General features: G+C 41.3%; 2 protein-coding genes across 2 annotated transcripts; one reads left to right on the top strand and one right to left on the bottom strand.

Moving 5' to 3' along the window:
- The first annotated feature begins 5,725 nt into the window (after positions 1-5,725).
- Positions 5,726-7,312, top strand: SARC_05039 (hypothetical protein). Its single transcript, XM_014301107.1, has one exon. It carries the CDS (start codon positions 6,170-6,172, stop codon positions 6,620-6,622), a length of 453 nt encoding a protein of 150 aa, XP_014156582.1. The 5' UTR covers positions 5,726-6,169; the 3' UTR covers positions 6,623-7,312.
- A 424-nt stretch (positions 7,313-7,736) lies between these two features.
- On the bottom strand, positions 7,737-10,582 carry SARC_05038 (uridine phosphorylase). The gene is made up of 7 exons (XM_014301106.1): positions 10,235-10,582; positions 9,543-9,701; positions 9,293-9,389; positions 9,061-9,164; positions 8,839-8,887; positions 8,428-8,690; positions 7,737-8,224 (listed from the first exon to the last, which is right to left on the bottom strand). Exons 1-7 carry the CDS (start codon positions 10,526-10,528, stop codon positions 8,126-8,128), a joined length of 1,065 nt encoding a protein of 354 aa, XP_014156581.1. The 5' UTR covers positions 10,529-10,582; the 3' UTR covers positions 7,737-8,125.
- Positions 10,583-13,167: the final 2,585 nt, after the last annotated feature.

Below are 13,167 nucleotides of genomic sequence, written 5' to 3'. Positions count from 1 at the left end.
CCTGCAAGTCTATATAGATGACATATTCATCTTTTCTAAGACTACAGGCGAACACGCCGCATTAGTCAGACGAGTCCTTAAGAGACTAAATGAGCAAAACTTCAAGATTAACGAGAAGAAATGCCACTTCGCAATGAGCGAAATATAGCTCTTAGGCTACCATATATCTGGGGAAGGTATTAAGATCGACCCCGGTAAGGTAGAACACCTGTTAGATTGGCGAACACCAACTACAAGAAGAGATGTTAACAGCATTTGTATGCTTGTAAACTTCTTTTCAAATGGAGTATCACACTTAGCTGACTACCTTAAACCATTTGAACACTTAAAATGTCATAAAAGCAAACTAGGAGACTTGTGGACTAAAGAGTGTGATGACGCATTTAAAGCGCTCAAACACGCAGTCCAACAAGCCCCAGTTGTACAAGGGCTAGTCGATGGCGTGCCGTTTGAAATAGCGACGGACGCATCAGACTTAGCCTTAGGAGGAGTATTATATCAGGTTATAGATAACAAACCTAGATATATACAATTCTTTAGTCGAGCAATGAATGCTTCACAGTTGAATTATCCAACTGTTAAACAAGAGCTATTAGCCATAATGGCAGCTCTAACACACTTCCGAGATTACTTGTACGGAACAGCATTTACGCTGATGTGTGATCAGAAATCTCTTCAATATATGAAAGAAATGAAACCCAACTCGCAATTACTGAGTCGATGGCAGGATACAATATCAAAGCTTTAGGGTTTTGAACTGGCTCAAAAGATATATGGGCCACATACCATAGATACGTTTGCTGCACATCATAATGCACAACTATCGAATTACAGGACTTTAAATCATCCTATGGGAGACGCCTTTTAAATAGACCTCACCCAACATAATGCGTGGGCTAATCCACCATGGCAGTTAATTGCCCAGCTATTAAATTAAGTTCATATACATAAAGCTACCATCACATTGTGTTGCCCATTACGGAGTAAAGATCCATGGCTCAATAAATTGATCAGCATGATTCAATGCGAGCCAATATATTTAGATAGGGAAGTAGATACTTTCCTATATCAGGGTACCCGAGTTGTCCAGAAGACGCACTGGAGACATACTATTATATGTCGTTTAGGTCCCATTGGAACAACCAAATGGACCCCTTCTGACAATCCTGAAGCGTATACACATATAATGCGACTATTTAATAAGTCAGGTGTATCTAACGCACATGAGCGCGATTATGACGTTCATGAAAAAACAGGACAGGAGTCTGAAAACACTACAGACTTAGAGACCACGCAAGTGAATTCTCAACACCCTACCTCTAAACCCTAAAAGAGCAGAATGATGAAAACATTCTTGCTTGGCTGAAGCAACATCATAAGCTGAAGCACCAGAACGTAGTAGAAGCACTTGAAGATGATAAGCGACATGGGATCGCGCACCCTAAGCTGCCAACTTTAGTTGACAGAGTATATCAGCCATGTACAGACTGTGATCTCAATCAGATCAAGCGCTATGGGTTCGCACCGCTTAAGAGTGTGACTGAAGATGTTCCATGGCGCAGGGTCATCATTGATCTGGTTGACCTGCCCACGTCCGAGCACACAGGCGACCGTTACGTATGCCACTTCTTTGATGTGGCATCACGGTTTAACTTGCTCTATCCAATAAAGAACAAGAATACGCAGACCGTGGCAGAATTATGTTGCCAAGTCTTTGCTGATCACGGGTGGCCAGGTATTATGTGCACTGATAACGGTAGTGAGTTCTGCGATGACGTAATGGAATCGCTAGTACTCGTATCAGGCATACGCCTTAAAAGAGGTGTGCCATATAAGCCGCAAAGGCAAGGCGCGAATGAAGCGCGCCATAGAAGACTTAAGTTCTTCTTGCGTGCTGCATTAACGGATGATTTAGATGATTGGCCGTACCACTTTAAGTGGGTACAAACACAGATGAACGAGTGTGCTGATCCGGTTACAGGAACTACACCCGCTCACTATTTTCGTGGCAGATATAGTGAGTTACAAATCCCTTTTAACAAGGACGAACCCGATCACCATGAGTTACCATGGTTAGAGAAGGTACAACGTATTTATAACGTTGTATATCCTTGCTTGCGAGAAATACGCAATATAGCCTTACTTTAAAGGCAAAAGCGTTGGAACACTACCAAGAAGATAGCAGAGTATCAGGTCGGTGACAGAGTTAACATCCGTTAACAGAATTCCGATGTACAGTTTTAACATCTAAATGGTTAGGTCCATATATAATCTCTGTAGCAGACACTAAAAGTGGAACGTACGAGGTAAATAACCCCGATGGTTCTAGTGCGCTTAATATAGGCACAAGTCGTATTCCGACTACAGAAATTATACTCGCAAGAAGACATGACTCTAATGCCCCTCTTGATCGTTTTGAATTTAAAGACATTATATGGAGAACGGATAAGAGAGGCTATACATACTATCGTAAACGCTTTATTGACGGTACAATAGCTGAGTTGACTTCATATGCTTTCGATAATCAAGACTATTTAAAAGCCTTTAATCGAAAATGGCGTAAACGCCTGCATAAGTCACAAGCTGAAAAAGATAGCATGTTCCATCGTCTGAAGGCACGGAAGTTAAAACTTATCTGCCTACAGCATTTATCCCGAGCTTTAATGCTCATCCTTCATATGTGCTTAAGACACTGAAGCGTAAGGAACGTCCAGTCGACCACCACGGACCTACTGGACCTAAGCCCAAAACTCACAGGGTAACCGAGAACACTTAACTTCTCCGCCTGAGAAACATTAACTATATGTTATGCTACTTAATGTTTCGACCAGTTTTTCCTTTCTCGCATTTTGACCCAAAATCAGCTTGAGTGAGCAACTTGCTTCTCGTGGGTCTCAAAGCTGGGTGGGGGCTGTGTAATAGCCGGGCCTCCACATTAGACTCTATGTATAAACGTACTCTTAAGCAGTACGCAAATTATAAACGTACTCTTAATAGTACGAGGAACTTAAGTTTCCTAAATGTACTCTTAATAGTACGAAGAAATTAAGTCTCCTATATGTGCTCTTAATAGCACGAGGAACTTAAGTTTCCTAAAATGGGGTTTAATGGTTTTATTAATTAAACCTTTTCCATTTAACAGATCAGATATTTGGATGAGGCCATTAAAAGGCCTCAGTAAAATAGCAAACATAAAAGAGTTGGTCTAGTTCTATTAATAGAGCTTTATTTACTTTCCAATTTTATTTATATCTGAAAACTTCGGTAGCGAGATGGCTTAACCGAATATAGGTTTCTAGGGACTATTAACGTTACCTAGTTGATCCTCCGATAAGCCAACCAGATGTGCCAGTCTGATGAAGGCTAAGTCGGTAATTCTTGATAGGGATAATATTATTTAGTTCAAAAATGGCAAGTATGTATTATACAATGTATGAACATATGGTATGGCTCTCATAGTCGCTGTAGTGGTTTAAGAAAGATTGATTGGAAGAAGTGGTCAGTAAATTCCCATTTGAAGCTTGGGCCAAGTGAGTCGACAATGGAAGATATGTGCTGAGTCAATTCGGGCCGGTGTTGAGAAAACACTGTTACTATCGAATGTTCCATATATTTGCTTGCTGACCTACTAAGTAGAATACCCACCTCTGTGGTACGGATCGTGTCTGCGCCGTGTAGTGCCGCGGAATGGGTTAGTGCAGAGTACGAAATACCGAGAAGGACCAGGTTATCCGTCATAATCCGGTCGAGAAGCGAGGATTGGAGTAAGCCTATGCCGCACCAGACCACGGATGGTATGTGTTGGTTGGCCTGGATATGAAGTATCATAGTCGGAATCAACAAGAGCGATGATTTGGTTTGAACCGATATTTGGAAGTAGTACTTTAACAGCGTGATTAGCTGGGGTATAGGGAACATCTGATGATGTGCCAGGGACGGGTGAGGGTACGGTGGTTCTTCAACATGCTGAAGAAAAGATCCAAGGTGTTCGTGGAGGATCCAGATACCGTGGAAGTCGTGGCACTCCTGTAATTGCTGAAGAAGGTCAGGGCCAATGGGCGGCAGTTTCGGGCCTACCAGATAGTTGTTGGATGCAGGTAAAGTGACTGGTAGTGAACTTGTGGCTACCGGGGCAGACAGGGCAGAGACAGCCGTCAGTGCGGTAGTCGAGCAATGTGAACATGTACATAGTCGTTACAATCATAGCACAGAGCCGGATTTGTGTAGGATCGAAGCAGCGATTGAAGCTGTCGTGTCTGGTTGTGTCTCGGTTTGAAGTTGGCCGTTTACTCATAACCAGTTGGTAGTAGTATTGGCGCCAGGCCATTGCCGCGATATCCTTGTTGGACCAACGTTTTGTTGAGTTCTTCCTGATGTCGTCACAGCGTTGGCGGAGGGCTACAGGGTCGGGTGTACGCCCGCCCGTTGTTTTGTGTACAATTTTCAGGTGAGCATAGATACTGTACGGGAAGCGCAGTGATGGTTTATCGTGGGCCCAGGCGGGTTGCGTCAGAGGGGTTAGTGGATTTGTGCTGGCCATTGAGTCGAGTTTTATTCCCAGGCAACCTCCGAGGTAGGGATAATATTATTTACTTCAAAAATGGCAAGTATGTATGATACAATGTATGAACATATGGTATGGCTCTCATAGTCGCTCTGTGGTACGGATCGGGTCTGCGCCGTGTAGTGCCGCTCCGCGAATGGTCGCGCGGGGAGCAGGCCGCAAAAGTGATGTTCGCAGTCTTAACAAATCTCAAAATATTGATGAGGGTTTTTTATATCACCTATTTTTACATTTTATAATCTGCCTATCAAATTAGTTCGGTACTTCAACTTCCATAATTTTATACCGACAATTCAGTTTACTACCGAGCTCACTCCCTTCGGGGAGTCATGCTTCACAAGTTATTTGATATTTATGAAATGGCAACTAGTAGAGTACAAATGGCTTTTTATGTTAAAATTTATGCTCCTGGTGGAATAAAAAGTTATCTGTTGATATACTTCATAGTTCATAACTTCATAACTTCTGTTCTTAAAATAAATTTTTTGAGGCTATGTATCTGTTTTTGGATTTTTAAAAATAAATAAATAAAAACTAGTGTTTTCCCGGCTTCCCTTCCTCACCCCGGCCCCCGTCGGTCCCCCGCCCCCCATCCAAAACTTGTTTTCAGAAAGGTGATGTGAAAAAAATGTGATTCAGGAATCAGGATTCACCGATTCAGGGGTACAGGACTTCTAAAGGTCCAGGACTCAGTCTTGAACTTTGGACTGTCTTTTAAAAAATAGGTATGTATTTACATACATACATGGCACGAGTGGTTTTTGTTTAAAAAAGAACTTCAAAGAACAGCAAAATGTCCTTTTTGTTCCTTGTTACATTGATTTTAAAAAATAACAGACAACTCGAGCCTCGAGCCCTCGAGCCTCGAGGTCTTCATCTATTTATAGTAGGACTGTCTAAGCCTCGGACTTGGGTCTTGTGGTTGGGGTCCTTGGACTCCTGGGAATAGTTTTTGTTTTTTTCCTCCATAAATAGCCTTCTAAATTCTACCAAAAATGAAAAACCCCACCTTTTTCTAAAAACAGAATCTGAGTAGCTCCTACGGCTACAGGTCTATGTATTTACAACTGTAGAGTCTAGAGAGTGAAAACTGATCATTTGAGTGTCTGATTGGGTGAATATATAAACTAGCTACAAATGTGTTCAAATCAAAGTACGAGACGATAAAAATCATAAGTATTCACTGATATATATAGTTTGATTGAAAATACATGTTGTCTGCAGCCTGCACTCTGCACTCTGCAGCAGTCGGCTGACTCTGTTCTCTCTTGTGTTTTGACTTTTGTACCACGAACAGTATTTATAATCGACAGAATAGTCTTGAAAATATGCGCAGGGACACGGCACATAGCCTCCTAAAATAATTACAGCGACCTTTATATTTTTTTGTCGTTCTGTTTTTAAAATATAGGCTGTTGAACTATTTCAAAGCACAACAGCTAAAGTGATCAATAACACGGAACTTCGTAAAGTGATTGCTTGCACACCTGGGTAAATAGAGGGGTATTACTTCACAATCACTATAAAAGAGAACGGCTTTCAATCCACACAGAACGGTTTAAAAGCAAGTTCTCATACGACCCTCATTCATCTGCGTGCCCCAATATGGCACAACTCATCTCGAAGGTGTCAGTCAGCCGAACGTTAGACACATTTAACAAACAGAGAAGTCTGGATGTACCCGTATCACTGACGTCTCTTGGGTCACCTGGCTCATTCAGCTTTGATGAGTTACAGTTTTGTTCTACATGTCTGGGTCTCGATATGGTTAACGATGCGGCTTCAGCACCTAATCGCGTGACAGAAGTGAAACGAATCGAATACATTATGAAGACCGATGTAATGGACGTAGTAAAGAGCACAGAAGCACCTTTATGGGTTTCCATTGAAAGATCGCGACCCAGTTTATCAACCAACGAGAGTTATCAAAATTATATAAGTGGAAGTCGAAGTGAGGATGTATTTAGTCAAACTTCAACGGTGAAAAGAAGCGGTACAAAGAGGCTTAAGCAGATTTTTTCTGCTAGTTTGACAAGCAAACACAGTAAGGGCAAGTAACTGGAGAGATAACGGCACTTGAACGCTTGACGGATGTTTTGGTGTTTTACGTGAACCAGAGTTGAACATGGGCAGGGATTTTTTTCCGAAGAGAACGAAAGATTTGCGTGCTTTCCAGTCGCAATTTAGAGTTGCGCTCGCGTACAAAGAACTGTACAGCGCAATTTCCCCCCCCAAATGGAATGAATTGCTTGTGTGCTTTCCAGTCGCAATCACGAGTTATGCTCGCGTGCAAGGGACTGTTCAGCGCATGTACAATCAAGTTCAAAATGCCGTTAGTCTTATCGTCGAATGGAGGTTCATATCAGCTACACTGAGATTCGTGCATTCTGCGGATGACCATTAACAACTGCTTAACAGTAATAGGGATCTGTTAGATGGCATGGTAGTCAGAGTGAAGTTAACTAGTGTAGACTGACTATGTGGATTACTCAGTTCAAACAACAAGTACATCAATATCTACGGACCTCGCCATTATCGACCTGATATCTGGGGCTGCTCAGTTTCGCAATTTTAGATAGCCCTCGATTTGAGTGAAGCGTGTCAAAAACCTCATGGATGACCCAATTGTATCATCGTCATTGGATGTGTTAGCTTGAATTTCAACAAGCATTACCATCGTAAAGATTGTATTATCATACCAAGCATGGCTTAAATTACATTTTTAATAAATTGTTGTAAGGAATAACAATCTGAAATTTCAATTGGCAGTTGGATATAGTGAAATTGTGGTAATAATGGACTTTATGATCGTGAAATTAATTACGGTCATTAACAACCTGACGTATTCTTTGATGCAAACTGCTCAGCCAATACAGTAGTGATGCTCAATGTAGAAGATTTGTTTAGGTGCTGCAGCTCGACTCAATCTTGAAAAGTTCCAGAGGTATGAGATATTGTTAGAATTGTATACATTTCTTTGCGTCCTATAGGATTTACTAGACGGCTTCATGAAAAGAAGTCAAGGTATCCAGTCCTACGGTTTGAACTTCCTGCACAGCCAATAGAGATCTTAGTGATCACATACACAATGAAAATGAATCACAGCCTTCTCAATGACCCGTTGAATAAGTCAGATATCATGTGAACCCCCAAAGTGAGAGGTACAGAGTACCACAAATCAAAACATATGGGATTCAATGGTACACTAAGGGATAGCTTGTCATAAGCATGCTAGACACACGGGAGATTACATCACTGGAACTTTCATAGGGAGTGGTGGCACTCGAGGGGACCTACGATCGTGGAGTGCAAAGCTTGCTCCCGAGGGACCTACCATCCGAAAGCAGGGATGTAGCATAAGAGCCATCCTTCCTGAAGGCGGGAGCCCACTTGGGATTCAATAGTGACTGTATCAAACTTCGAAGCAAATTAAGAACACTGCCTCTGAGCTCAATCAAAATTTTATACTTTATATATACTTTTGCCGGGTTGAACTTATATCTTAATGGGGAGTGTTCGCATGCTTTCCTCAAGATATAAGAGTAGTGATGTAGCCATGAGCTATTTGGAATGATAAGGTATAGACTTCTTCAGGAATGATGCCAACAATCTTTGAGGGCGCGCGCTGTATTCCGACAATGTCTCGGCGCTTGCTGGAACCTGCAGTGAATGCGAGCGTACAGAGGGACGTGAATCGCATGCGTGCAAATCATTGTACTCGCAAGTGTTTCAACGTGCTTCAGGATATACCAATTTAAATATGCAGTACAACATTCAACCATTCTTCTTGCTCAAATATTGCGCAGCATTGAGTAGGGTACCACATACAACAAAAGGCAAAATATGAAGGAGCGACTACACACCTGATCGCCTTCCAATCTATTTAAAAGAGCTACGGCCACCATTGCTGCGGGTATTCCCAGACGATGTGTAAAGGAGGCGAATTGGAGGGATTCCATCTCGATATTTCTAACACCTCCCTTATGTGCTTTCATAAGGAAGTCCATCTTATTCTTCCCGACATAATCACAAATAGCACCGTCCAAGCGACCCTGTCCTTCGTAGAAATCATCAGTCGACATGGTTTTGCCCCGGACAATTGGTGTATCCTCATCCCAGCAGGATGCTGCGCAGGTGATCAACGGTCGATCGTGACAAATTCAGTCTTATGTACAAATTTTTAAAAAACACAATCGGAAAAATGAAAATGAAAACACCACTTTACCATGAATAATTATGACTTCTCAACAATAAATCGAGCTCTTAAAACTCACCGATTAGATCACCAAGATCATCATTGAATTCAGAAGTGCGTTTGACCTCCTACACGGTCGAGAAAGAAGAGATTGAGTTGAAATGCTGGAGAGGGAAAGCATGGTACAACATGTGTACTCATACGAAATAGAAGCACGATGAAGGATCCCAATAATCATATTGAAGCTTATTCTTTTGTCTCCAGTACACGTAAAATTCATATAAAACACGATTCACCCCACCTCGCCGAGGATCGTGCATCTCTGAAATGGCTCCAAAGATCCATTGACGGCAGTAGTAGTGACAACTACACTCCCAGGCTCAACACCAACTCCTCCAGAGGTACCTAATTACCGAAATAGTCAAATATTGGACTCACTCAAAGATGGGTTGGTATCGCCTTCATACGAATCAATGCGCGAAACTATTTCACACAAAGATTGCAGACAAAATTCGAAAAGGTTAATTACATACCCATACGGACCATTGACACGCCGGTGGCCCCGGCGTACGCCAGTAATTTGGTTATTTCATGAAGCAAGATGGAGATTGAAGGCATTCCCATACCATGCTGATATATAGTGGAATGAGGTAAACAACACGAAAGTGTAGTGTTAGAATACTGAGATGATCAGCAACATATTCAATCAATGCAAATTGTGACTCAGAAATACAATTCCGCGGTTTGGCACACCAGCCCAATCAAGAAGTGAAGCACACTTACACTGACTGAGAGCACCGGTCCGACCTTAAACAAACTGTATCGATCTGTGGTAGATAGATCCGCCAATTGGGCACCGGTTGGAAGTTTGACACCCGCAGCCTCCTTCAAACTATTTGCAAATTTTTGCATTCGCCCAGAAGATCCTCCAGTGAATACATACTATGTTGTAATAGAATGGAATTCGAAGCTGCTAAACACCGCAGCAGTAAACGCACAAGTTCAATTCGATATAAATCTCAAGACATAAAACGCACTAATGTCAATAAAAGATATATCACAAGGTAGAACACGCACTGATGCCATGACGTCACTATTAGATTCGCATATTATTAAATTTCACTATCAATACGCAAGCAACACGTGAGGATGTATACGACATATTACCTTTCGTTGATCTAGACAGAACTTGTGAATATATGACAAACAACCCAATGGAAATAAGTAGTAGTAACAGCGCTACCAAGCAGGACGCAGCGAGCTCAATTATACCCTGACTAGGTGAAAGTCAAGCTGAATCGAGCACCGACTTGTCTCGATTCAGCTTAACTTTCATGATGTATCTTAATTTCACTTAAGAACCCTATAGAGATGCCGTTGTGACGACTATTTTTCACAGAACATACGCAGACGACATAATTATTTTCTATATCAGACTTCCAGAATCTCAAGAAATAGAAAACAACTATTCCTACCTTGACATCGCTGAACAGGGATACCAAATCGTCTGTCGATGCGTAGCCGATGTGGTATAAGAAATCATTCGGCAGACTGCTGATATGTGGGTTCTGAATCTCGATTATTCGTTGACGCTGCTCATTGTAAAAGGTCTCTGCTAACTTGGCAAAATCAATCTTTTTGTTGTCTTTGCCAGTATCCAAGTCAATACTCACTGCATCGCTATCACTTTGCGTGTGTGCACGGGCCCTATTCAACTGGTCATCGAACGCGCTATTCAAATCGTCAAAACTTTCAACAAGCCTTTCCATCTTTGCGTTAATCGATCGATCAAGTTAGTTGTAGATGAAATGTGTATTTTACAGATTGTATCCGCATTAAATATACCAATGTAGAGAGATTGAGAATACATATTTTTAAAAAACAATCTTGTGTTTACTTCACGAAAGTAACGGAAGGATTATGGATAGTTTTTACCCAAAAATAGGTTTGAACTTTTCCTTTCACAGTTTTACAAAGAAGGAATGTTTGTACAATGTTTTGTTTGCTTTTTATTCTGTATGTTTATTTTTTTTATCACAAAAAGAGCAAAAAAAAGAAATAAAAATATTAAAAAACAATAGAAAAAGTCGCAGAAATGGTTGTTCATGGCCTTCTTGGGACTTTTGGCAGACTACTAGCACACACAAGGCAGTCGTGTCGATTCGTGCGATTTGGGCCAGTGTGGGGGCTCACTGGGCTGTGGCCAGACTTCAATTCGTTTCACTTTTGGTGAAAACGTAGTACGTTTTACGTTAACGCTCAGGTTTGAAACCGTTTTCCCGTTTTCAGATAGTTTACTGGGAGCAAATTCTAAAAACCAATTTTGTTTGGATCTACCTTATATGGCCTAATTAATAGCTGTTATGTTTTGACAGTAGAAAATCTGTCCAAATATCAACAACTCGACAAATATTTTGGTGAAATATAGTTGGCGAATTATGTCAAATATAAAGGCGGGCACAAACCAAGACCCTAAAACGCATGAAAACGTAGTACGTTTTACGTTAACGCATCAATTTGAAAGCGTGTTTACGTATTACGAATTGATGTCTGGCTGTGGCCCTGTGGCCTGTGGCCTGTGACTCTGTGGGTGTGAAGTGTGGGCTGCGGGCTTGTGGCTAACTCTGGGGGGTCGCTGACTCTGGCAGTTCAGCCTGCAGCAGTGGTGAGTGGTAACTGGTGAGTGGTGACTACTGGTGAGTATTCCGCTATCACAACAACCTGTGTCTGGGTCCTTTTTTTAAAAGATAAATACTGACAGAATTTTTACTGAAATCTGCAAAAAATAAATATTATTGTTTGTTGTTGTTTGTTAAATTTTTTTTTAAATGAACCAAAAGCAAACAAGAGTGACCGCCTGACCGGTGAGTGGTGAACTGGTGATTGACCAGTTGGACTGAGCTGGTGACATACCGCCTGTTCGCCTCATCCTCAGGACAGTGGTGACTGGTGAGTCGTGAGTCGTGACCTGATGAGTGACAGGACTCTGGAGTCTGGACTTCTGGAGTCTGGTCAGTGGTCAATCGGTCATTCTCTGAGTGGTTGTTTGTTTTTGTTTTTAAAAGAAACAAAAGAAGAAGAAAAGATACTAAAAAGAGAAAAAGTACATTTGTATGTAGATACTCGAATAGTCGAATAGAAGGACTAGTAGAAACTTAAAAGTTCATGACTCATGGAAATTTGCTAATTATGTGGCAAAATAATTAAATATGGTAACTAAATATTAACCAATGACTACTATCAAACTTGAGAATGCCTTATATGGTATCAAAAGTAAATAGACCGTGGCGAGTTGGCTCACAGGCTCACTGGCTCACAGGCTCACAGGCTCACAGGCTCAGGTTTCAGCCGCTCAGGCTTCAGCCGCTCAGGCTTCAGCCGCTCAGGCTTCAGCCGCTTAGGCTTCAGCCGCTCAGGGCTCAGGGCTCAGGCCCGTCAGGGACAGCTGACTCCTCTCATGCGATAAAATACATTCGTTTTGCAAAAACTTAAAAAAAAATTTGAAGAATAGAAAACTAATATGCATAGCCAAAGGCCCATAGCCCATAGCCCTCTAAATTGAACACATAAGAGCACGGCCCTCTGGATTAGGGTCGCGAGCAGAAATCAGGTTTCGTCGTAGCGGAAATCGTAAATTCATCAGAGACCCTAATCCAGATTCCAGAGGGCCATGATAAATGTCAAAAATACTGTATTTTGTCTACTCTCTCACTCTGTATTACTAGCTAATATTTTAAAATATTAGTATTTAGTAGTAGAGGGTCATGGACTTAAAGACTCATGGTCTCATGTCTCACTCACGTCATGGTAAACAAACGCAGGTGGGGAACAAGCTCTAATTTATTTAACGCTTGTTGAGAGAACTTAAGAAGTAGGAGAACAAGAATAAAAGGATAACTTGACTTACACAAGGGGAGGATGTTTGATATAAGCTCAGGAGATTCTTAGCAGAGAAACCGATTGGTAGTTTGAGGTCAACCGAGCTCACGCTCGTATTTTGACTCAAGCATTAAATTAGCGTCCATTTCAGTGGATAAATTGAAAATATATCTCGTATTCCAAGGTGCAATTGTTGCGCCTTCACTAAGTGCGCCTATAATAGAGATTATAATCAATCCACAAATCACACACTGCATTTTATATCATCGAACGTTTACACACAATATGAAAATGATCATGTGCAATTTTGTAATACTCTACGTATGCAAAAATTTACAATCACTATACTCTGGGGTTTATTAATAAGGGACAAGGCGCAGAAGCGCTCAAAGTGATAGTGATATACAGTGACTAAAGCATTCAAATCAATTAGAGTTTATATAAATATATACAAACACACGCACACACACACATATATATACATATATATATATATACATATATATACAAACATATACACAAATATACA

Source organism: Sphaeroforma arctica, assembly GCF_001186125.1.
Source record: "Sphaeroforma arctica JP610 unplaced genomic scaffold supercont1.307, whole genome shotgun sequence".
NCBI classification, from domain to species: Eukaryota; class Ichthyosporea; order Ichthyophonida; genus Sphaeroforma; species Sphaeroforma arctica.
The sequence above is the reverse complement of the archived record's forward strand: the minus strand, read 5'-3'. Positions and strand labels throughout refer to the sequence as shown.

What these genes read in the sequence shown, in the direction of transcription:
- SARC_05039 (XM_014301107.1), top strand. Translation starts at nt 6,170, where the DNA reads ATGGCACAACTCATCTCGAAGGTGTCAGTCAGCCGAACGTTAGACACA.
- SARC_05038 (XM_014301106.1), bottom strand. Translation starts at nt 10,528, where the DNA reads ATGGAAAGGCTTGTTGAAAGTTTTGACGATTTGAATAGCGCGTTCGAT. An exon ending in GACCGGTGCTCTCAGTCAGT is followed by an intron (nt 9,390 to 9,542) that starts GTAAGTGTGCTT and finishes ACTATATATCAG; the next exon opens with CATGGTATGGGAATGCCTTC. An exon ending in GATGCACGATCCTCGGCGAG is followed by an intron (nt 8,888 to 9,060) that starts GTGGGGTGAATC and finishes TCGACCGTGTAG; the next exon opens with GAGGTCAAACGCACTTCTGA.